Source organism: Anser brachyrhynchus (genome assembly GCF_964034855.1).
Source record: "Anser brachyrhynchus genome assembly, chromosome: 1".
In the NCBI taxonomy this organism is placed as follows: Eukaryota; Metazoa; Chordata; class Aves; order Anseriformes; family Anatidae; genus Anser; species Anser brachyrhynchus.
The window spans coordinates 70,635,669-70,658,277 of NC_137694.1; the positions used below are offsets into that span (position 1 = coordinate 70,635,669).

Below are 22,609 nucleotides of genomic sequence, written 5' to 3' on the forward strand. Positions count from 1 at the left end.
GCATGCATAGATAAGTATTTTCAAACATACCTTCACTAGTCAACTTTCAAACAACACTTCACTAAGTGTTAGTTGGAAATGGTTTCCCTCCCCTTCCCATCTGGTATCACAGCTTTTTACAATCTAAAGCTCAGCTGACTGACGAGTACTGCTGGAAAATTCCCCTCCTGTTAAAGGTGCAAATTTCACCAAATTGCCAAATAAAATGACAAAACAAACCAGACAAACAAACAAAAAGCAGCTTCAGACCTCACCCTGCTCATCTGGATTGAGGATATTAGCAAATACTTCATAAGGATACAGAGCACCAGTAGCCTGCTATTACATTCACAATAGCTGGAATTGCAGACCCTAATTTAGAGTAATAATGTAATACCATAAAGATAAATGCTTACAAAGAGATTTGGTTACAGCACTTTAGCTTTCACAACATCTGACCCCACCCACACAGAGACAGTTTCATCTTACAAAAATAGGGATAAGCCCTATTACCTGTATAATTGTGTCTATAGAGATCTGCACAGCTTACATTTCCAGATAGCCCTGTCCCCTCCAAGCCTTAACCATAACTTCACCAACTTGCCTGCCAGCTCTCTTCTTAGACAGTCAACCTTCTTCTCAGCCCAGCTCATTTCCCTGGTATCATTCCTTCTTTGTGTCTCAAAGTCCCTTTTGCCATTTTGCTTTGCTTCCTTCCCCTGTGGCTTCCATCCCTCCAATACTAACTCATTCCACTTATTCTGACCAGTCCTCAAGTCTGGAGACCATGTTTAATGTGGCAGAATGAACCCTTGTGATGTCACCATCACTTTCTTAAAAAGGGTCCCTTTAGCACTTGAAAAACGCCCTAATATTAAAGAAAAAGAAACAAATATCTTCCTTGAAATGTTAATAGCTCATTTAGTGATGGTGACAGATGTTAGAGTGACTCTACTGGAGACAAGAGTTTACAGTGATGTACATAAGTGTTCTGGTTAGGCAATGACAGTCCTATGCCACTCCCAAACCTTCCCTCATGAATACAACATGGAGCTGAAACCATCGCCTGGAGAGACCACCTTGAAGAACAGTGTAATCCCCCTGTCAAATTAATGCTTAGGTTCCTAGCTGACGCTGCCAAGAAAGGTGCCAGTCTTGATGGTCTTCGTAATGTAGATACCTGCCACCCACTGAGATCCAGACTGAGAGACCATCAATTCATAAATTTATTTTATTTATTTTATGACATCACATCAATTAAACTTCTATTCCAAAACCTCGGGTTGTAGCTGAAAATACCTCCAGGCAATACCTTCACATTTAAATTTAAAAAAAATCTCACTTCATCTGGCTTCTTCTCTTCCTTCTCCCACCCCCACTCCACCCCCCATTATAGCTTGGAAATGACATACAACAGATGAAGGAGTATGGAAAAAAACTTAAAATCACCGTTTTAGACATTATCCCAGCAGGCGTGTGTGTTTTACTTGGAGTTTATGAGAAGCGTTGCTAACTCAGCTTTGCCCATCTTGCCACAAGTTTTCACTAGCCAACTTCTGTGCAGCATCCCATTGCCACTAGAGGCAGTTAACACGGCTGTCAGAACACACTACGGTAGACTCAAAGGAGCTAAATCTTTCTACTATTTCCTCCCAATAATGCTCTTAAGTTGTCATTAATATTTCTATTTTTCTATCTGTTTAGGGATTGCCCCCTTCCTGTTCAAATGTAATTTACTTGGCCTAAATAACAGCCTGTCATTGCTGAAATTAATTACTCATTTCCTGTCATTAGATTAGATATTATTAATAAGTAAATACTGAAGGGCAGACATACAGCCAAATTCTGCTCTCCAATGAAACTCATCCCTGACAAAAAAAATAAAATTAAAATTAAAAAAAAAATGCTGGTCAGTGATCATATGTACTCATCTGTTGTGGAGATGTTCAAGTATAGTGGGATTGCTTTTCCTAACCTCTTTTCTTAACCCCATTCATCCCAGACTGGCATCCCAGTCTTACCCATCCCTCACTTATAGGAAATAATGCAGCTAGGTTTTGAAATAAATTAGAAAGGAATTCAGCCACACAGTAAAAGCAAGAGAAAGTAATGACATTTCCATGAAGCACAATATTCATCCTATACAAATGAGGCCAGAAAGGAGAAAACACTAACAAAGAGATACACCAAGCAGCCTACATAGTCTTCAAAGCTGTTTTCTCTGCAAAGGTATGCTATTCCACATTCCCGGCTATCACTTGTCTTTCTGAGGTTCTGACTTGTAGGTGTCCCCCATGTTGCTGTCTCCCCACTTTTCTCCCCCAAGATAAGACCACTTGGTTAATCAAAATGAGAGTGTGAGAAAAACTCAAAGAGAAATAAAAATCAAATGTCGATTGACACTGCCCTGAATCTGATCTATAATACGCGGGCATGGTGAGACAGAGTAGACTGCTGCTGTAGTGAGAGCTGGCACCAGCTCCTGTATGCAAGTTGCTTAATGCTTTCCATTCCAAGATTATTGCAATCGATTTTTGAATAACATTAACACCTCTATTGTTTGCCTTTGAAATCTGGCAGAAGGGGGGATTGCCTGAGGGCCAATATCATGCCTTTCATTGGTACTGTTAATAAGTTCAGATTTGGACCAGCAACAGAGATGTTGAAACTCACCATTTTTAATTGTATTTTCCAGTGCCAAAAGTTATCTTGGCAACTAGCTAAAACCCCTAGAGATTCAATGTGTCTACCTCCGTGCTGCACGTAGAACATCTCCATCAATGGCTATGTCATGGGCTGATACAGACAAAATCACTCTGCCAGTCCTCTAAAGGAACCCAGTATAATAGGCACAAAATTACAAAGGCCAGTGTAGGAACATGGTATGGCAGCAGCTACAGCAGGAAACAAGAAAGGAAGAACAAGTCACTAGGAGAAGTTAGTTGCCATCTAAAGGCTTCCAAAAGTAGAGAAATGACAAATTTACAACTGACTCGTGTAGCCTCAGCTTGGTGATCTGTGCATGTAATGCAGACAGAAATGTGTTTGTATTTTCTCACAGGAAGCCTGTGTCAATCTGGAAAACAAGTTACACAGCTCCTAGTCACCCTGAGGAGGTAGCAACTTTTGTTGGATCTAATACACCAAATGTTGATGAACAAAAAAAAAAAAAAGGGGGGGGTTAAAGAAAAAATACACTATATATCCTTAACTTGTGCGTTTTGTTGTAGTTCCTTTTATTGGTTTACATTTTTGTGCTTAAAGGTAGAACCCACAGCAGGAACCCACAGTGAAGGGGAGAAAAAGAGCAGCAAAAGGTTGCTAGAAAGCAGGGAACAGTGAGGCAGTCACATCACTGAAGGAATGTGGAGGCTGTGGCAAACCCTCAGGGCATCATGAACTATGCACAACACCTACACTACCTAAGAAAATGGAAAGCAGGATTGAAGTCTGGTCTGCCCTGAACTATGCAGAACTGCTGCCTTTAACTGCAATTAGCCACGCAGCTGAGCATCCTAGCACAGCCCTGGGGACTCATATCCAGCTTCAGCCTACACACAGTTTTCTAGCCTTTGTCTTCCTAACATCCAAACAAGCACTACGGCTGTGCTTTGAGTGCTCCCAGGCCCCGCAGTCTGGCACACACCACAGATCTGCTACTGTCTTCATAATTCAGGAGCTCCAAGACTTCGTTGTACATTTCCAACTGTGGAGTCAGTTATGGAGTTGTTATAACAGAAGTTATAGTAATTGAGTGCTACATATGGCTTAGCTGAGATTTCTAGATATGACAGCCTGCAGTAAGATTTTGTAGTTGTTCAGCAGGAGTTGAACACAAAGCTTTACAGCAATGCAGAAGTAACAGTGGCCTATTTTGGCAGGGGAGGGAGTTCCTATGGTTTCTATGTCATCTCTAGACCCATTTTTATGAAAATCTCAAACTCAGCATGCTGTGTAAGCACAGATCCAAACTAATCTTACAAGGCCTTCTGAACTTCACCAGCCCATCTAACAAAAGGGAAGAATACTGCAAATAAGAGTGGGGAAACTCAACACTCCAATTCCAGCTGAGAGTATTAGGATAACCTCTGGGATTACTGTTTACTCATTTCCCAGCTGTGCTTACATATTAACTGTTTCAAGGCAGTGTTGCAAATTTTTTTCCCCAAGAGCCCATGTTAATATAACTTTGCTGAACTACTCCTGAAGTCAGTATACGCCAAACAAAGGCTGCACAAAGATTTGGCAATGTACAGGTAAACTCTTGTGCTATATAAAATTCCATGGCATTTGTAAGTGGACTGGGAGAAGATAAAACTCTTGTCCCACTCAAATTTCTCCTGAGGCACTGCATTTTAATTGCACTGCAGTTTTGGATGGGTGTTATAGTCTTTTTTGGCGTATATTTTCTTAAAATATTGCCGAGTTCAGTGTTGAAATGAATTTCTATCTTATCCTCTTTTAGCAATGGGTCAAGTTACAGTATCAGATAGAGCCATCAAAGCTAGTAGAAGTTGTTATTTGGGCTTTAAATCAAGCTCACACTAAAACTTAAAAGTTACATTTTAAGTCTACACAGTATTTTGAAAGTTTCTGGAAGAAGGTGAGAAAATCATTGTAAGGTAGAGCTGTTCCTACAGAATAAAATATTCTTCAAAAATAGAATATACAAAATAATTCTTATAGAATTATGTTTAAAAAAAAAAAAGTCAAAAGAAACAGTATGCTAAAAAAAAAACATGAATCACATTTTCATAAGAGGATGTAACATAATAGTCATTTTTATAATTTGAAATGAATTGTTTCCACTTAGCATATAGAGAGCTGGAGGAGACGTGAATCAGTTATGACATGGAAATAATGCTCCAATAAATACATGTAACTTTAGAAAAAAATGCTTGTTCATCTCCATATTAAACTTTGATTAACACTTCAACTATTGTTTTAATACCTACAGGGCAGCAGCAGCTACTATTTTCCCATTAAACATTAGGACTGACTCAATGAGTGGTAGTATAAGGTGTTCCTCTTTAGATGTGTCATCTGAAAATGGACCCTACTGTAACTGCAGTTCAATGCTGAAGTTAAAGTAAATGGAAAGAGGCACATAATCAGAACCAGATGATGATGGTAAATATCTCATTTTTTCTGTGTCAGTCTATCTATCCATTAAATGACAGTTTCCTATTAAGATTTTTATGTTTAATCACTCATAATAGACACTACTGATAATTTTCTTTTTCACTAGTAATGTATATTGCTAGGTGTGTTTTGTCCTGGGAGAAACCAGAAAAACCTCTCAAGGGATGCTTTCTAGGTGCATACATACAGTTTACAGATGTGCAGTTTAGCATTAAGCATAGTAAAAGTTAAAGATCATTGAAAGTGGATTTACTGAGAGAAAGGAGGGAAGGGGAGAGGGCTTTCAGCTCCCTCCATTACACATTGGTTGGTGTGGTAAATGCTTCCCTACCACAAGATGCAGTCCCAGACATGAGGTTTCACAACCCCTTGCCAGCCCTTTCTCCCTAACCAGATCAGTCCCAAGTCCTCTCCTTCCGTACACATTTTTAATCTTGAATTGTTAGTTGCTTATAAGTTTCCCAAATCTGTTCACTTTGGGATGAACCACTCTGTACATACTTTTTACTAGAAGATAATCTTTTTTTTTAACTTATTTTCAGTTTGAGCAAACCTTGTGTATGCATATCTGCACTCTGAACTCACATGCTTCCCATATGTTCCAAGTAAAGTGTTACAGTCACATAGCTAAAGATCACAACCAAAGTTGTAACTTTTGCATGAAGACACACGTAAAGGTTGCTGTACCTTCTGATGTGAATAATGCTACCAAATAATACTACCAAATTTCACGTGAAAATTCAAGTAAATGATGTAACTGATATCCACCATAACAAGCCACCATAACCACAGTCAGCTAGGAATAAAAGAATGTCCTAAATTAGTAGGAGAGAAAAAAAATAGAAAAAAAGAGAACTCCAGGACTGTAATGTACTCAGCAACAAACCACAAATCTATCTGTTGAGCAATATTTGAATTTATCTCAGATTGTCAAAAGTAAAGTTTTAAATGAACACAAACACTATTCCTCAGTTGTTTATCTCAGAGGGTATTCTGTATGTGTTTTATATACATATGAAATACATATTAAGCACTTTTTTCTATTATATATGAAATGTGACCTATCTAGATACCTGCATATACCTATGTGAATAAACACATTCTTTTTTTTTTCTATATACATTTGTCTCATAACTCTAGAGGATTAGGACTGAGAAACCTGGAGGATAGCCATTCACTATATGTCTAGAACTCTCTGTGATAAGTGGACTCGTCAAGAAAGTTGAGTTTTCCCCAGCAAGAGTCAGCTTAAAATGCTGAATATGGCTTTTTTCTTTAGCCAGACCACAAAACTCTTTCTCAAGAAAGAATGACCTCATATCTTATTAATCTGAATACAAAGTAAATGAGCTCACACACACACTACCATATGCACACACACACTAGCACACATACTCATGCAACCAAACTGCCAAGCAAAAGCTAAGACGCAGACTTTTAGGAACAGGACTTCCAAGAAAAGGTAGCTAAAGGTAGCTTGGAATCTAAATTCTTTTTTAAGGGTGATGTCCACTGATGGTTCTTCAAGAGCTTTGTAAACTAGATAGGTAATTAGAAAAGAGTTTCTAGACTTGCGTTATACTTTTTATTTTTTTTCTTTCTCTTGTTTGAGCCCAAAGACAAATGAAGAAAACATCCATATTTGTAATCTCTTCAAGTTGTTTGTAGGAGAAAAGTGACTAGGTATTTTCTTTATAAATACTCCAGTAGGACAGATTACACAGAAACCATTCCAAACAAGAAACACTAAAGCTGCATACATTAGCTGCAGAACAACAGTGAGTAACTGGAAACTACCATGGATATGAAATACTATAAGTGTGTGAAGGGAAAGCAACCTGAGTTCTGCATAGTCTTATACTATGTGCTTGCACTCTTTTGACTGACCTCACAATTCTGATTGTCCTTTGTTGAAAATTAAAGAAGTAGAAGTAGAAGTAAACATACAGAGCATGACTATTTAGAGAAAAACAAGTTGAATTAAGGAAAGGCACACAAAGAGAAACAAAATAACCTACAACTTCCCTTCTGGAAAAAAAGAGATGACAGAGGAGAAATATAATAGGACCTGCAAAATTATGAATGGCCAAGAGAAGATGAGCAGAAAATGACTACTCACTATTTCTCATAACATAAAAAATTAGGGAGGACTCAGTTCTCTCAACATTAAAAACAAATAAGAGGAAGTATTTTCTTTTGCACAACATAATAATTAAAGTGTGGAACTCTGCCACAGGATGTTGTGGAGACCAACACTGTAACTGAGGTCAGAAAAGGTTTTAGTAAAATTCATGAAGAATAAATTCATTGGTGGCTGTTCAAAATGATGATACAAATGCATCCTCTAGTTACCCTCTAAATCAGTGATTACCAAGAGATGGGAGAATCTATCTGGAGATAATTCACTTTATATTGGTTTCTGTGTCTGCTACTGCTCCCTGCCACAGGCAATCCAATGGGCTAGCTGCACTTTGATTCTTTATCCTTTCCTAAGCCTTTAGATATCAGGGGCTGTAGAAATGTAGGTACTATGTAACAATACACATGAACAGAAAACTGTGCCATTTTTCTTTTATTTTCATTGCTGTGTAATATTCTCAAATTGATAAAGAGATGTAGCTACGTTACCTATTAACATGAATCAGAAAAAAAAATATTCTTAACTTAGAATTTGGGGTCATTTTTCCCTTGAATCCCCATATAGTTTCAGAGTTTCCTTTTGATGCGTGCATGTTTTAATGCATGAATTCTGCTTTAATAAGGACTCATTTGGGTCTTAATGCTGAGCATACACTTAGGCTGGTTTGTATTATTGGCTTCATAACTGTAACGTCATCAAAGAGGTGACTTTAAAAAAAAATAATTAATGTTTTGTAAAGATTGAGGCAGGACATAGCATGACCTTAGCGTTCACTGAAGAGGTTCATACTGCCTAAGGTCAAGCATGCACTAGAAGTTTTTCCACATAGTCACACAATGCCTCTTAATCCTGACAAAGGTGTCAGTACTGTTTGTATTTTAGTTGCTGTTGTGTTTGGTTCTGAATCAGAAAAGTTCAGCAGCCTTTCCTTAGTTTAAGCACTTGGGTAAGTCTCTGTGAAGTCGGTTTGACTATTTGTACTTCCTACGTGCTTTATTTTCTCACAGACCTAGTGCACAAATCTGGCTTTCACTGCACTTTCTGTTCCGCTTCTCTGGACTACTCCAAAATATGGATTTTGTAGCAGCTGTATCTTTATTATTCATTAGTTATTAAGATGAAGAAACCAAGCTCATGTCAACTTATTCAGGATGTTAGCCCAAGTCTCATGAGATGAAAAGTCAATCAGAGTATAACTAAAAGAACAGTGTCCCAAATTCATAATTTATTCCTAACTAATTCTACTGCAGTTTTCTTAGGAATGCCATAAATTTTCAAGAATCAACATTACTTCTGGATTGTAGACTACCTAAGCAAGGATCTTATACGAAAACTGGGAGGAAAAAGTGGTAATTTTTAAATTGGTTCCCTTTGAACTTCTAAAAACACATTCTTCTATTTACATTCTTCCCCCTTGTATTGTTACTTGAAATGTTTAGTAAGTTTTTTGCCAGTTTGCCAGTTTGCAAAGCAGTAGTAGCTGCCTGTATTAAAAACATGTCACACTCCTGACATGCTGGGAAGTATCACAGCCCAGTATAATATTTGGCTTTCGAATTTTTGTTTTGCAACAAGAGGACCAACAGTCTAGATCAGCAAAAGTAACTTTGGTTATTAGAGTTCGAACATGAACTTGGCTTGCCAATGCTAGAGAAGTACAAGTGCCTCCTTTCATGCTCTTGATGAAATCATTAATTATGTCAGCAACTCAAATGATACATCTCCAAACACTTTACATTACTTTGCAAATAGGTAGTCACATAGAGGTCTTAGAAAAAAATATTCTTAAATTCTAAATTCATAAATTCTAATCATAAATAGACTTTTAGTTGCAGGAGTTTGAACAGCCATTTTTTCTCATCCTCTTATTCTGCCATACTGTGAGTGAGGAGTCTGTCACTGCTCATGGGGAAAAAAAGTAAACTGAACAATACATCTATATACTGTCGCCTTTTTACAAACTAAATGAACTTCCTGAGCCTGAAATTTTGCCATGTTTCTGATTAGCAAGGAAAAATTTTCAATAGCCTTCTGTTTTTCTAGCTAAGCATTTACAGTATGTGACCCTTGATCTGTTTCCTATAATTACTAAATAATTTATTTCAGTTAAGTCATCAACCTGTTGATAGTACTGTAAATAATAATTATGTATCTTTCTTGATTTAAACAGTCATAGCTTCATCTTTTAAAACAAATTCTATTACCAAAATGAGTTTTTATGCATGACAAATAAAAAAGATTTCAGTCCTTAAAATCAAAAATAGTCTTGGGGAAAAGTGGTTCTAACTATGAAGCTAAAAAAATGCTCTCTGTGTATACAGTACACTTGAGGAGACAGAGAAAATGTGAAGTAAAGGAAGGATTTACATTCAGCCTGTTTTTATTAATCTTTCATATAAAACACATAATCTAATCCTTTATTCCAACAAAGCCATCCCCACCTATTTTTTTCCAGTATATAGCCACTTGTTGTCTTTTCTATGTCACTGAGAGAGGTCATTTTTTCTCTGATGGCATAAAAGGAATAAAAAAACATGGCAGGCAAATAAGGCAAAATAAACAAGAAAAAGGAAATAAATACAAAAATAAGACATTTTGTAGCAGATTTTGTAATTTTGTTTAGGGTTGAGCACTGTAAACAGAATAAAACTTCTGCAAAAAAGATTGGGGAAAAAAAATGATTTCTTCACATAGTAGTGTTTTTATGGTATTCTACAGATGCAATTTTGGGGTTCAGAAATGTGATTGTATAACTTATAAAGTGCTTCCAGAAGGACACTAAAAATAATGACAGAAGCATAGAAAAACTTTGGATATGTCCTTTGGCCAATATTCTTATGGAACCTTCCAGGACAGATTTAGGGTAAACCATTGACTTTAGCTGATACCTGAGAGAGTGCTTGCAGGTCAATGAACTGGCTGGATTGGTTCTTTTGAGCAACTTTAAAGACTCAGTATCTTCCCTGTGAATTACAAAGGAGGTAATATATGACTTAAAATGTTTCTAAAATAGATATGACAGCAAAGAGTTATAACCAAGCTGTACACAAATATTAATAAGCTGGGGTCAAAAAGCTTGGGGATCAGAGTATAAAATGACGTTAGGGGATAAACTCATTACTCATTTACTTGTCTTACTCAAAGAAGACATCCACAAAAGACAATGACGGACTTTAGGAAATATAAAATAAATAAATAGAGAGAGAGAGAGAGAGAAAGAAATTTTTTTTTTTGTACTAAGATAAAAGTTCAGGAACAGGAAGACTGAAGCACACTATGTTGTAACACAACTGAAGTTGATTGAAGTTCCCTATAAGATCATATTATTCAAGCAAAATTACATACCTGTGAACTTTGCACTTGGCAAAATATCCCTGTCCTACATTAATGAGATGAAAGAAGAAAAAAAAAAAAAGCCACATCATTGTTTTAAGTATGCTGTAGTTTTTCTTGTCTTTAAACAACCCATACCTGACAACATTCCCCTTCTCTTTCTCCCTTTAAATGAGGAGAAATGCCCTTTGCAACAACTAACAAAAACAAAGCAACAACAACAACAAAAAAACACAACACCCAGAATCCTTCTAACTAATGCTATCTACAGCTGCCTCTAGTTTGACTTCTAGCCTCTTCTTTTGACAGCTCTCAGATAAGTTTCCAACCTCTTTCTCTTGGCTAAGTTCCAAAACTGCTTCTCTATCCATATCCCCATATACTGCCCAGCTCTTGTATTCAGCAACACTCTGCTTAAATTCCATGTTGCGCTGGGCATTATATTTCTTTACTTAGCCATTTAGAGCCTTATCCAGATGATCTTTCCTCTTTTCGCCCCTTCCCTTTCTTTGGGCTTTATGTTGAGCTCTTTCATTGAAGCTTTATGTTATGATTACTGTGTGTTCTCATTAATGTAACATGTAAGAGTCTGAACGATGAACCAGGACCCACAGTATGAGGCCTCCTAAATATAGAACCTATATTCACACTCTAACTATCTATAGGATGATGACACGTGAAATTCTGTCCATCTAATTCCATCTTATATACCATCTGTCATTTGGATAAGCTTGTGTTAAAGATAAACACAGTTTACATCTCCACTCTGCTCTTCTCCGTGCCCACAGGTTTTATTTTAATTCTTTCTCCCCACTGATAACAGTCTTACCAAACAGTCCTTTAGGTCCAAGGTAAAGGGTTTTGATATATTTTTTTGAGGCATTTTGGTGTTGCCAACATTTAGCTTATACTCAAATATTTTCCTCTTTTAACAGCTGCAAGATATATCCTGAATACAAAAGCTTTCACCTGCATGCTTCATGACTGTATCTTAAACCTTAGTCATTGCAAGCTGTTCACCGCCTGTTCTTCCCAAAGAACTACCCAAGTCATCCTCTTTGTTATTTATTTCAGTCATATAATTTATACCATATGTGACCTTCTGCTGGCTCCCCTGCTTCTTCCCTGAAGACAAACAAACAAAATGAAACAAAACAAAACAAAAAAAGGAAAAGGAAGAAAACACCTTTTATCCTGACCTGTAAGTCCTTTCACAGCCTGGCCTTGCCTGGCCATTCATTTCTTGCTGTAGCATCATCCTCACTCTACCAGCGCTACCTGCCAGATTTCCCTGCCTGTTCATCCATATTCACCTTGCATCCCTCTGTGTTTTCTCTCCTTTCATCCCTTATGCCATTAAGCCACTTCTGTACACACCTTTAAATTCCACACAAAGCTTCTTGTCTTCTTGTCCAGTAGTTACTACCTTGTAGGCTGTGGACAGGACTGATACAAAGCTAAATGAAATGCTATAATAACTAAACTCATTTGCAGCCTGTATCTACTATCTGTAGTGCAAAAGATCTGTAGAATATATACAGGGTCCCAGAGACCCAAATGCTTAGCAGAGCAAAACTTAGTGAGACAATCTCAGGTCAGATTTTGTGTGTTTATGGAAAACAGATCCTAAAATTTAAAAAAGACAGTGTTTTGTGTAGTCTTGCATACACATTTTTTTCTTTTTTTCAGTAAATGCACTTTCAGACATAACAAGTAAACAGCTTACACAAGCCTGGGCCTGAATCTGAGCACCTGCAACTTAAATAAGATCATCATTGTTTGAGTAGAGTTTAAATAATTTAGTACAAATTGGCTTTCCTATAGGTGTTGACAAGAACATCATCACTACTTACTAATGAGTACAGGATCCCAGAGGACTGCACAGACATCATACTCCTCCTCAGACTGCGCATGTGTCCCTTGAAAACAAAATATTTCACAAACAACCACCTGGAAACCTTGATTAAAAAACACCTGCTCAGAGTCTGTTTGGAGGACAGATTGCAGAGTATGCAGATGGCCTTCCCTGCATGGATTGTTGATATTTCTGATATCTGTAGTCACTGAAGTTTGTTTCCTTTCCTCCCCAACGCTGACCCAGCCTTTTATGCTGGCTGCAGAATGGATGATTTCATGCAAGGGGTTTATGAGTATATCTTCAAAGAGATGGTTGAGGGAGAGTCTGACACAATCTGACAGTGACTGTAACCATATAAATTATGAGTCTAACAAACTCTGCCTTTGTGACAGGACAGCTGCTGTTATCACTGATTACCTTTCGGCATGATATTGCAAAAATACTGATATTTGGTGAAAAGAGGATAAAGGAATCTCACGAGGTAATTAGTGATAAACAACATCTGATAAGCCTCGTCCCCTGTTGCACAATTTTCCCTTATTCATGCCTGTGACTCTATAGCTTGTTAAGGAAAAGCCATACAGATTTAATCAGGTCTAACATTCTCCCTTGGATCTTGCAAGCTCCTTCTCTCCATGCAAGTGGGATCCTTCAATTTAATCCCTCAGCTTGTCTGTTCTACTGGTCCCAGTGCACGTTTCTTGTAGGAGTTTCAATGCTGTGTTTCAAAGATGGTAAAGAGAGGAAGATCTCTGTCTGCTCTTGGTACACGTGAGGAGTTCCTGCAGTGGCTAAAGTCTGAGAGGGTCTTGTTGGCAAAGGCTGGAGTGGCCAGATGTCCTGAATGACTTAACTGTGGAAAGCCCAGGGGCATTTTCTGCCTGTGTGAATGCACAATTTCAAAATGGATTCATCACTCAGGGCCGAAAGTGGGAAGATTGTCACACTTACATGCTCAGCTGCTGGCCCTTTCCAGAAAGCAAGCTCAAGGCACCTTTTAGTTACTTCAGACATGCTCGCTGTACTACAGGGGAAAGTCTTATTTGAGAGGGTACAATTAGCTGGACAGTAAGTGCAAGACTGTGACAGGACAAAGGCAAGAAAATGAGATCCACACCACTTCAAGATTTTGTTTCTAACCTGGCAGTCTGCAAAGCAGTTGAGAAAGTGAAATATTTCCAATAAAATAGATGTCAACCCATTCCTACTATTCTGACCTACAAGTTGAAGTGATGATTACAGCCTCCTTTTGTCAGGGCCGTGTATTACAACCTTGGATCTCAGTCCTGCCAGCATAGCAACCTACAGAACCTTCCTAGAGATGTCCTCAACCTGCACTAAGTATAGCTTTCTTTGTTGTTACATGTGTTATGACTACAGAGGCCACCCCTGAATCATGCAGGCTGCTCTCAGAAAACTCTACCTTGTGTCATTCCCTCATCTGCCAGCTCAAGAACCTGTATAAGGCTGAAGTCATCTCAAGGGCTCATAAGATGGAGTGATTTCAATAAGAAATATAAGTGATTTTCAGCAGAACCCAGGAAGTCCAACTGTCAATGTCCTGCTCAGAGGCAAATTTCTAACTTCTTCTTTATTTTTAGCAAAAAATTAAACTTTGGCACCTCAGCTTGCTAAAGCCGAGTATTGCTTTACCATCTTTTTGGCACCTCTGCACAGCCACTGAAAATGCTTCAAGCATTTGGCAGAAATAAGGTAGTCAATATTTCTAAGAAACAACAACAACAACAACAACAACAAAAACGTATTTGAGAGCACTAGCTATAACTCAGACCAAATACACATAGTATTCTTTCTGTTTTTAAATGAGATGAAACCTGGACATGGACGGAGAAATTAGGCTCAGTGTACGACAAGATGTTAGAATGATATAAGAAGCAGTTTAATTACCTTACAGTAAACTAATAACAGCTAACATATAACTTTTATAGTTGATCTTATTTATTTCTTCAGGTTAATTAAATTTCATATTTGATAAGATAGTAAATTTAGAACCCTAACCTGTAAGGGTTAATTAAAGCTCCACTAAAAATGTGCTCTCTCACATCTCCTGCTGTCCAAACTGATTGTGTAATGTGTCATGGGCAGCTCTACAGGCTCCATTCCACTATGTGTGACCTTTCAAAGTAAGTCAGGTGGTCATTCCACTTTGTTTATTACAGCTTAGGCTTCACACCCTACAGGACATCAAGTCTGAGAAAAATAACCATACTGTGAGATCAAAGAACACTCAAATTTTGGAGAACGGCTGGCCAAGTACCACTATCCAAATAAAGTGAATGAAGAGAATCAGTTTGCCTTCAGTGAGAGCATGGATCCCATGACTGCTGGGAAAAGTTTAAAGATGCAGTTTTTTCCACTGCAAATTAGTGATATGAAAGTGAATAACTGATGTGGGAAAAAATAGTAAGCACCATTTTACTTGTATGGGAGCAAAGGGAGGAGCAAAACAAGCTTAAGCCAAAACAGAGGATGAACATAACAGTGCCGGTCATTTGTATGTTTTAAAATGAACAAAGAAGAAGAAAAGAAGAAGAAAAGAAGAAGAAAAGAAGAAGAAGAAGAAGAAGAAGAAGAAGAAGAAGAAGAAGAAGAAGAAGAAGAAGAAGAAGAAGAAGAAGAAGAAGAAGAAGAAGAAGAAGAAGAAGAAGAAGAAGAAGAAGAAGAAGAAGAAGAAGAAGAAAAGAAGAAGAAGAAGAAGAAGAAGAAGAAGAAGAAGAAGAAGAAGAAGAAGAAGAAGAAGAAGAAGAAGAAGAAGAAGAAGGAGAAGAAGAAGAAGGAGAAGAAGGAGAAGAAGGAGAAGAAGGAGAAGGAGAAGGAGGAGAAGGAGAAGGAGAAGGAGAAGGAGAAGGAGAAGGAGAAGGAGAAGGAGAAGGAGAAGGAGAAGGAGAAGGAGAAGGAGAAGGAGAAGGAGAAGGAGAAGGAGAAGGAGAAGGAGAAGGAGAAGGAGAAGGAGAAGGAGAAGGAGAAGGAGAAGGAGAAGGAGAAGGAGAAGGAGAAGGAGAAGGAGAAGGAGAAGGAGAAGGAGAAGGAGAAGGAGAAGGAGAAGGAGAAGGAGAAGGAGAAGGAGAAGGAGAAGGAGAAGGCAACAACTCCTGGAAGGCAGATTGCAGATGACTAAAACTAGTTAGATTAACTGAAAAAGAAAGAAACAAGCAACTACAAAAACACACAAAACAAAGATATGTGTTTAAGAAATCCAAGCCAATAAAGGCTATGCTCATGGTAAAGCATATTATGGTACCTTGCTGTTAAGATGTGTGACTTTGAGCTTCAAACAAGCAAGTTATTTTCATTAGCCCAGCTTGAGAAAGGCAGCTGGTCTTCTGAGCTGGGATGTCAAATGAGGCTAGATGTGACCCTAGGCACAGCTTTCTCTTATGTTTCATTTGCCAAAGAAATGGCAATAAAACCTGTACCTAAGGAAAGCACGCCTTAACCATGCTAGCTCCCTGTGCCCATGGGGAAGGACAGAGCCCTTCTTTTTTTCCAAGTAAACTACAAACTTAAAGCCACAGAAAGTGTGCCTTCAGCACACTAGGCCACCAGGGAAGGACAGAGTCCTTTCTTTTTCCTAGTACACCACTTCTTTTCACAACTTGCAGTCCCTTTTCATTATTGTGTGATGGCAGTCCTGAGTTCTCCTTGTTAACCAAAAATCCCAGGTTTCTCAGCATAACTCTTAGATGGGAATTTTTCTTTAACTAAACATTCGTTTTTCACGCATTGGAAAATATCAATTCATCATGTATGTAATCGGAAAGGTTTTTAGGTCTGGGGTGGAACTAAGAGAAGCCAACAGGCCAGGGATTAGGGCTCTGAATCAGAGAAGGGAAGGACTTGAACTCTGGTGTCCCACATCCCAGATGAGTACACTAACCACTAAGCTATTCCAAGGCAGGAGGTGAGTCTGTATCCTCTCAGAAAAATGTCTAAAGGGCTGGATTTTGTTCCAACATAGAGCAAAAACAAATTGCAAAGCTTCTCTCCTTACACCCCCCAACCCCCTTTAAATTGAATTCTTGTTCTTCAGCCAGCCCAGCTTGGTAATAGTTTTGTGTAAGTTAAATAGACCAGACACGTTTGTTCCTGTTGGTATTTAATAGATATTCAGTCAGAAAATGGAACAAATAAAGCATCTCGATCTACCTTAAGAGATGTTTAGGGCTGAAGTCAAGACTGGACCTAGAGAGTAGCATCTTGACGGCTCCAGCTTTCCTAACCCTAAGCGAAAATCGGCGCATCCCTCAAAGCCGGGTTGCTGCTAGCGTCTCAAGCACCAACAATTTGGCGTGGGCTGCAAAATTTGGCGAGGTTGCAAGCCTCCCTGGACACGGGGTGGGGCGGAAAATAACCTGCCTGCCTCCCCCGGGTGCCTTACCTGCGGGCACCGCCGGGCGCGGGGTGCAGACGGGGACGCTTTGCCCCCACCTCCGCCAGCCCCTGACCCGGCGGTCGCGGGACCTGGGGGGTCTCCGGGGGGCTCCCGGGGCGGGCAGCTGGCGCGAAGCGGAGCCCGGGGCCGGCACCACCATGGACAGCTCACTGGGGCCGGCCCGGCCGCAGCCTCCCTCCGCCCGCTGCCTCCCTCCGGCCGGCCTCCGCCGCCCGGGCCCCCGGAGCCTCCCAAGGCTCGGCCGCGGGATGCCAGCCGAGAGCACCGCCGGGCTATATATAGCAGAGAGCAGGCTTTGCGGATTAATAACTGAGTCTTCGCCCTCAAATTTGAAAATTATTCCTTTCGGTGTCTACTGGATTCTAGGAACCAGACAGAAGATTTGGCAAAACTGCTCGCAGTTCCACACACGACCTTTTTTTTTTTTTTTTTTTTTTTTTTTTTCGAACGCATTAAATTAAATGCATATTGTCTAAATAAACCACGCATTGTGTCAATAGCTGAGCTGCGGACCTCCGGCCGCCTCTGGGGTGGGAGCGGCAGCTCTGCTCAGCTACTCTGTCATTGTTTAATAAAGGAGATTAGTGTGCACAGATGGAGTGCCACGACACGCCTAGGTCTTGCTGATGCGGGGGAAAAAAGGGTTTTCTCCCTCTCCGAAGGAATCTTTTCACCCAGGCAGGCGGTTGCACCTCCTCAAATGTGGACTAAGGATTTTGTCCCACCTGACAGCCAGGGGAGGAGGACAACCTTTCCGAGAGTGGGGGATAGCAGAGAGCTACAGGGATAGGCTGCAGGCAAGAGCATGTGCTAGAAAGTTTGCCTAAATCTGCAACCAATTGTGTTTGCTACTAGCTGCAGAACAGACTTGCTCTCAAGACCACACTGCGAGCTTTGAAAAAAATAGCACCGGGGCTTTGCACCTCTCTTCCAGAGAGCTGCACTCATTGCCTTTGAACCTTGCTAGAGCAGGGGTTGTGCAAGTCTCAGGCGATTTCTGGTCCTCGCAGGACGGGGCCAACAGTCGCTGTTCTGACCCTCCCTTCCCCTCCAGACTCTCGAGCAGTCAGCGAGACTGCGTTTTTGCTGAACACCATTTTTTCCACCCTGGGAAGACTGGAGAGGTTAAACTCCCTGTCTGAACCGAAGCCCTGGCCGAGTGCAACTGAGGTTATAGAAATCCGGGAGGGGAAATGACGAAAATGTTTTATTGTGAATAAAACAAGAGGGAAGAGGGAGAGGTGGAACTTCACAAAGGTGAAGGATTGCAAGTTTGCTTAGCCTGCCTCTGAGCACCGGGCGTTTGGGAAGTCATTATTCTGTCATTATCTGTCTCTCTAAGGCTGTGATTGCAGCTCCTCCCCGGTTAGCCGAACCTGTCCCACTTGGCTGCTTTTGTTTCACAGGAAGGTTTCGCTCCTCAGGGGCGTTTGGGGAGCCCGGTCTCCCCCCCCCCCCCCCGCAGCCCCTGGCCCTACTCCCCGCTCGGGAATCCCATGCCAAACCTGGAACAGGGACTTATCTTCCTAGCCAACCTCCCAGGTCAACTTCCTCGTAGGAAAGCTGATTTATGCCTGTCTATATGTATGGAAAAAGGAGTCAGAAGCCAAGCGCGGCATCCCTCCAAATTCTCATTGTCTTTGAGCTGGGAAGGGGGGAAAGAAGGACGGCAGAAAAACTGAAATGATAAGGTTTGCCTTGTCATGGCAGGGAGGGTTGGACCAGAAAGGCAAACACGGGGTTTTGCCTCACCTCCGCCTGAAGCCTCTTCCAGATCCGACAAAACGACCGGTCCCTCCGCGCTGGGAAAACACCCAGCCACCGCAAGCGCCTCGCCTGGCGGGGAGCGCTGCTGCAAACCGAGGCCCCAGCAGGTGAAACCCAAAGAAATCCGTGCCTTGCCCTGCTCCTGCGCACGGGGCTGGCCGCTCTCGTGAGTGCCCGGCGCTGCCTTGGCACAGGTGTGGGCGCGATTCCCGGTCCCAAAGCCGTGCCAAAGCAGCGCTCTGCCAGCCTTCCCTCTCCTCTGGCCTCGTCCCCTGTCCCCGCGGGGCAAGGGGAGATCCGGGGCTAGCAGGCAGCAGCGGCCGGGTTTTGGGGCGGCAGGTGCCGCAGGGTCTCGCCCGGGAGCCGCGTCCCCGCTGGGCGCGCCCCCGCCGAGCCCAGGTTCTCCAGCCGGTGGGGGGACAGGGGCTTAGACCCCCCGTGGAGGGGAATTTCGCCCCGTCCCGCCACGGAGGAGGGCTCAGGCTTGTGGTGAGGCTAGGTAGCAGGAAGAGTTTGCTCACGGGTTAGGCATTTGTGTAGGTGGCAGGAGAAAAGCGCAGCGCCGCTTGTGCAGATGACAAACGGGCTCTGGGGGGGGGGGGGGGCTGGGGGGGGGGGGAAAGGGCACGGTATCATGGTATGATAGTAAGCCTTCTGAAAGGGTTTGGCACTGCTCAGTTCCTGCCATATTAGCGAAGCCATAGATTTTTTTTTTCCAAGCCCACTGAGGCAGAGATGAGGCAAACTCAGCCATAGGAAGGTGGTTAGTGATGTCACAAGTTCGGTCTTTTCAATAAAAGCAATAGAGAAGGGTCTCCCTCACTATATATATTAGGAGAAGCTTCTGTTCCTCATAATAAAAAGAGCAGCAAGGGAGAAAAGCACCTGCTTTAAAACGCTTTATTTAGCACTAACCTGTTGCAGGCAGAATAAAAATTCTGCAGGGCTGGATTTCTTTGAAAAGGTATTTCTTTTCTTTTTTTTTTCTTTTTCTTTCTCTCTCTTTTTATTTTTTATTTTTATTGACTTCACTTCTTTATTCCTTTTTTTTTTTTTTATTTTCTTAAGGATAGCACATAGTTCTGGAAGCGATTGCTGAGAAGATCAACCACTGTTGGCCAGGGTGATCTCTGAGAGGCACAGAGGGCTGTAACTCAAGGAAAAGGTGAAGTAATAAATTGTGAAGAAACTTCAATATTCCAAGTTTATAAAGGCTATTTATTTTTCCTGAGTCTGTAAGGGTTTTTTTTTTTTTATTTCTGGAGGAAAGGAAATTCTAAAAATATTTGATGGACGTTTTACCATTAACACCAGCAATAGACCTATAAGTGTGGGGGGAGGCTGTTTTCAGGGGATGTCACAATTATTTTTAATTAGTCGAAAGGGTAGCATAAATCAAAGAAGCCTATTAGCTATACATTTTAATTTATAGCCTACCAGGTGTTCAGGGAATTTATTTACAGCATAAACGACTTAAGGTTTTCAGCATGATTTCTATTTCAGCTCGTACGTTTTCGGTTTTATTTGCCTGTGTGGTATGAAATTTGGCTGAGCTGGACTTTTTTTTTACTGTGGCAGCAAGAGCCGTTTAACGCCAGATAACTTACAGGTACAAAAACGGATTGACGCGCCCAAGCCTTCTCCAGAAAACCTTCCACAATACGCGGAGAGGCTGAGAAGGAGCCACCACCCGGCACGCCTCAGCGTCCTGTTGAAGCCTGGGAGGGAGCTGGGGGAGTTTTGCTGTAAATCAGGCTGGCGGGGGGCAGAAACAAGCCACCCCTCCGCGCCTGCCGACGGCGGTGCGCGCAGCGGAGCCCCGCGGGGTGTGCGCCGCCGCGGAGGGGCAAGGGGGCCAGGCGGGATGCTACGGAGCCGGCGGCTCCAGGTGCTTGGGTTGGTGCTGCCCGCCTGAGCAGGGCCACACCGAGTGGAGAGCCCGGCCCCTGCCGTCAAAAAGTTTTTCAGACGGGCTCGCAAGCGGTCTCCCTTTGGAGGAGCAGTCGGGGGATGGAGCGGGGGGGTGCACAGACCACCCCCGGCTTTTTTCCCTTCAGAAGAGCCGGGGGCAGTTTCTTGCGCCGGTAGGCTCTGTCATGGGGCGGGTGGTGTCACCTTTGGTTTTACACAAGTGTCTCCCTGGGATGGAAAATGGGTAGGGGGGCAGATCCCGGCGGGGCGTACCGGGATGGTCCCTCTCCCGCTCCGGCACCCGCACAGCAGCGCAACCTGCCACAGGCATTTGCAGCGCCCTGGCCAGACTGACTTCCACGGAGGGAGAGGCTGAAGGCGACAGAGGGAGAGGAGGAGAAAACTTTCCACTAATTTACTTTTTTGGCCAGGAGCGCTTGTGTTCATAGACGGCGAGTCCTTCCCCCAGCCCTCCCCCTTCGCCCCCCCTTCCCTTTACTAGCGTACAATTAACATCATTAGGCATCATCCCTCCAGCTAATAGGTGAACTGCGACGAAAAACGGTAGGTGTGTGAAAGGAAAGGCGGCGGGGATCCCAAACTGGGGTTTTGGGGCTTGATCTGAAAACTGCCCCGATGATGGGGGATCGCCCTCTCCCTTCTGCCACGGCAGGGGAGGCGCTGACCTAGGGGTAAAGGCGGAGAGGGAGAGCGACGAGCCCGGCTGCAGAAGATGCGGAGAGCTTGGACGGAGTCCGCAGGGTCTGCTGCGTGCATGTGCTGTCGGGTGTTTCCCTTTCTTCGCTCCTTTTTGATTCCGGTCCCGAGAACCGCTTGATTTCTAGTCTTTTTGGCTGCGGGTATCCCGCCAGGGCTCTCGCTCTCTCCGCACATGTTCCTAGGGCGCCATCTCTTTGCAAAAAGCCTCCGTCCTCCCGCAGGTCTCCCAGAGGCTGCTCCGGGGCGTGTGAACATCGCAGGCTGCAGCGCGATCCAACCTGCGGAGCCCAGCATGCGTCCCAGCCCCCGCGCGTCCCCGGGCCACCGCTCCTGGTAGAGGAGCTCTCGGCTCCGCAGCCGGGCAGCGCTTTTTGCTCGAGGTCACTTGCCCTGGCTCAGCGCGGCCCCAGCTTTCCGGGAGGAAAGGACGTGAACCTAACTTTTGCAGAGGTATACTTAGAGAGGGATGGATAGATGCCTTTCCGCCCGCCCGAATCCGCGTGTGAGCGCGCGCGTGTATTTACACGGAGGTTAGTTGAGCTGCTGTAGGGAATCTTTCCTTATCTGAAAGGAGGGCTGCTCTTGGAGCAGAAAGCCCTGGGACTGCCGCTTTCCAGTCCAGAACTGAACACGGCTCAGGGAGACAAACAGACGCGCTCCTCAGCCCGATTCAAATATGAGCTAGATTATTTTTTTTCCTCAACAAATATTAAGAGTGATCTTGCCTCCGGGCAGCGAGAGACAGAGAGAGGGAGGGAGGAAGAGAGCGAGAAGCAGACAGCAAGGAAGGGAGGGAGAGACGAAGCAAAGTTTGGAAGAAGTGAGCCGCTGTCGAGAGTTGAGAAAGTTTGTTTTTCCTTCGCAGCCTGGGAGCTGGGAGAGCCGACAGCAAGGGGCCGTTGCGGGACGGAGCTGGCGTATGTGTCTCTCGCGACTGACGCTCCTTTCCTTGCAGGTTTTAGGACCCGGAAGATACAATGTTCACTAAACTCTTCCAGCGGTGGAGTTTCGCAGTGTTCCTGCTGAGTTACTCCGTGCCCTCCTGCGGGAGATCAGTGGAGGGGATCAGCCGCCGACTGTGAGTTTATCTGGGGTTTTGTCTCGCTTCGGTCACGGTGCGGGTGGGCAGGGGGCCGGGGGACCCCCGGGGCCGGGGTGCAGCAGCCCCCAGCAGCGCTGCAGCGGGCGGCTCCGCGTTACCTGCCCCAGGTGCTCCCCCACGGGTTTGGTCTGAGCCACGGTCAGAAGGCGTTCGGGCAGGGAAAGTGAAAGCTTCTGCCCTTACAAAACACTTAGGAAGGCAGTGTTGGAGCTGAGAGGCTCTTCTTCCATGGGGAGCAGCCGT

General features: G+C 42.9%; 2 protein-coding genes across 10 annotated transcripts in view; one reads left to right on the plus strand and one right to left on the minus strand.

Moving 5' to 3' along the window:
- The window catches only part of CCDC91 (coiled-coil domain containing 91), a 335,915-nt gene extending 317,278 nt beyond the window's left edge, over positions 1-18,637 (minus strand). Inside the window, exon 1 of the mRNA XM_080572471.1 lies at positions 18,619-18,637. The gene's annotated coding sequence lies outside the window, so the exon portion shown is untranslated. The remainder of the gene's footprint in view (positions 1-18,618) is intronic.
- PTHLH (parathyroid hormone like hormone) overlaps positions 4,847-22,609 on the plus strand; it is a gene marked incomplete at its 3' end in the record, with an annotated part of 28,024 nt that continues 10,261 nt past the window's right edge. Inside the window, exons 1-3 of one of the 9 annotated variants that reach the window (XM_080572741.1) lie at positions 4,847-18,827; positions 19,702-19,798; positions 22,220-22,244. In XM_080572741.1, the coding sequence (XP_080428867.1) occupies positions 14,980-15,591 (612 nt within the window). In that variant the 5' untranslated portion in view covers positions 4,847-14,979. The other 8 variants (XM_080572740.1, XM_080572739.1, XM_080572747.1 and 5 more) reach the window with 8 other exon arrangements.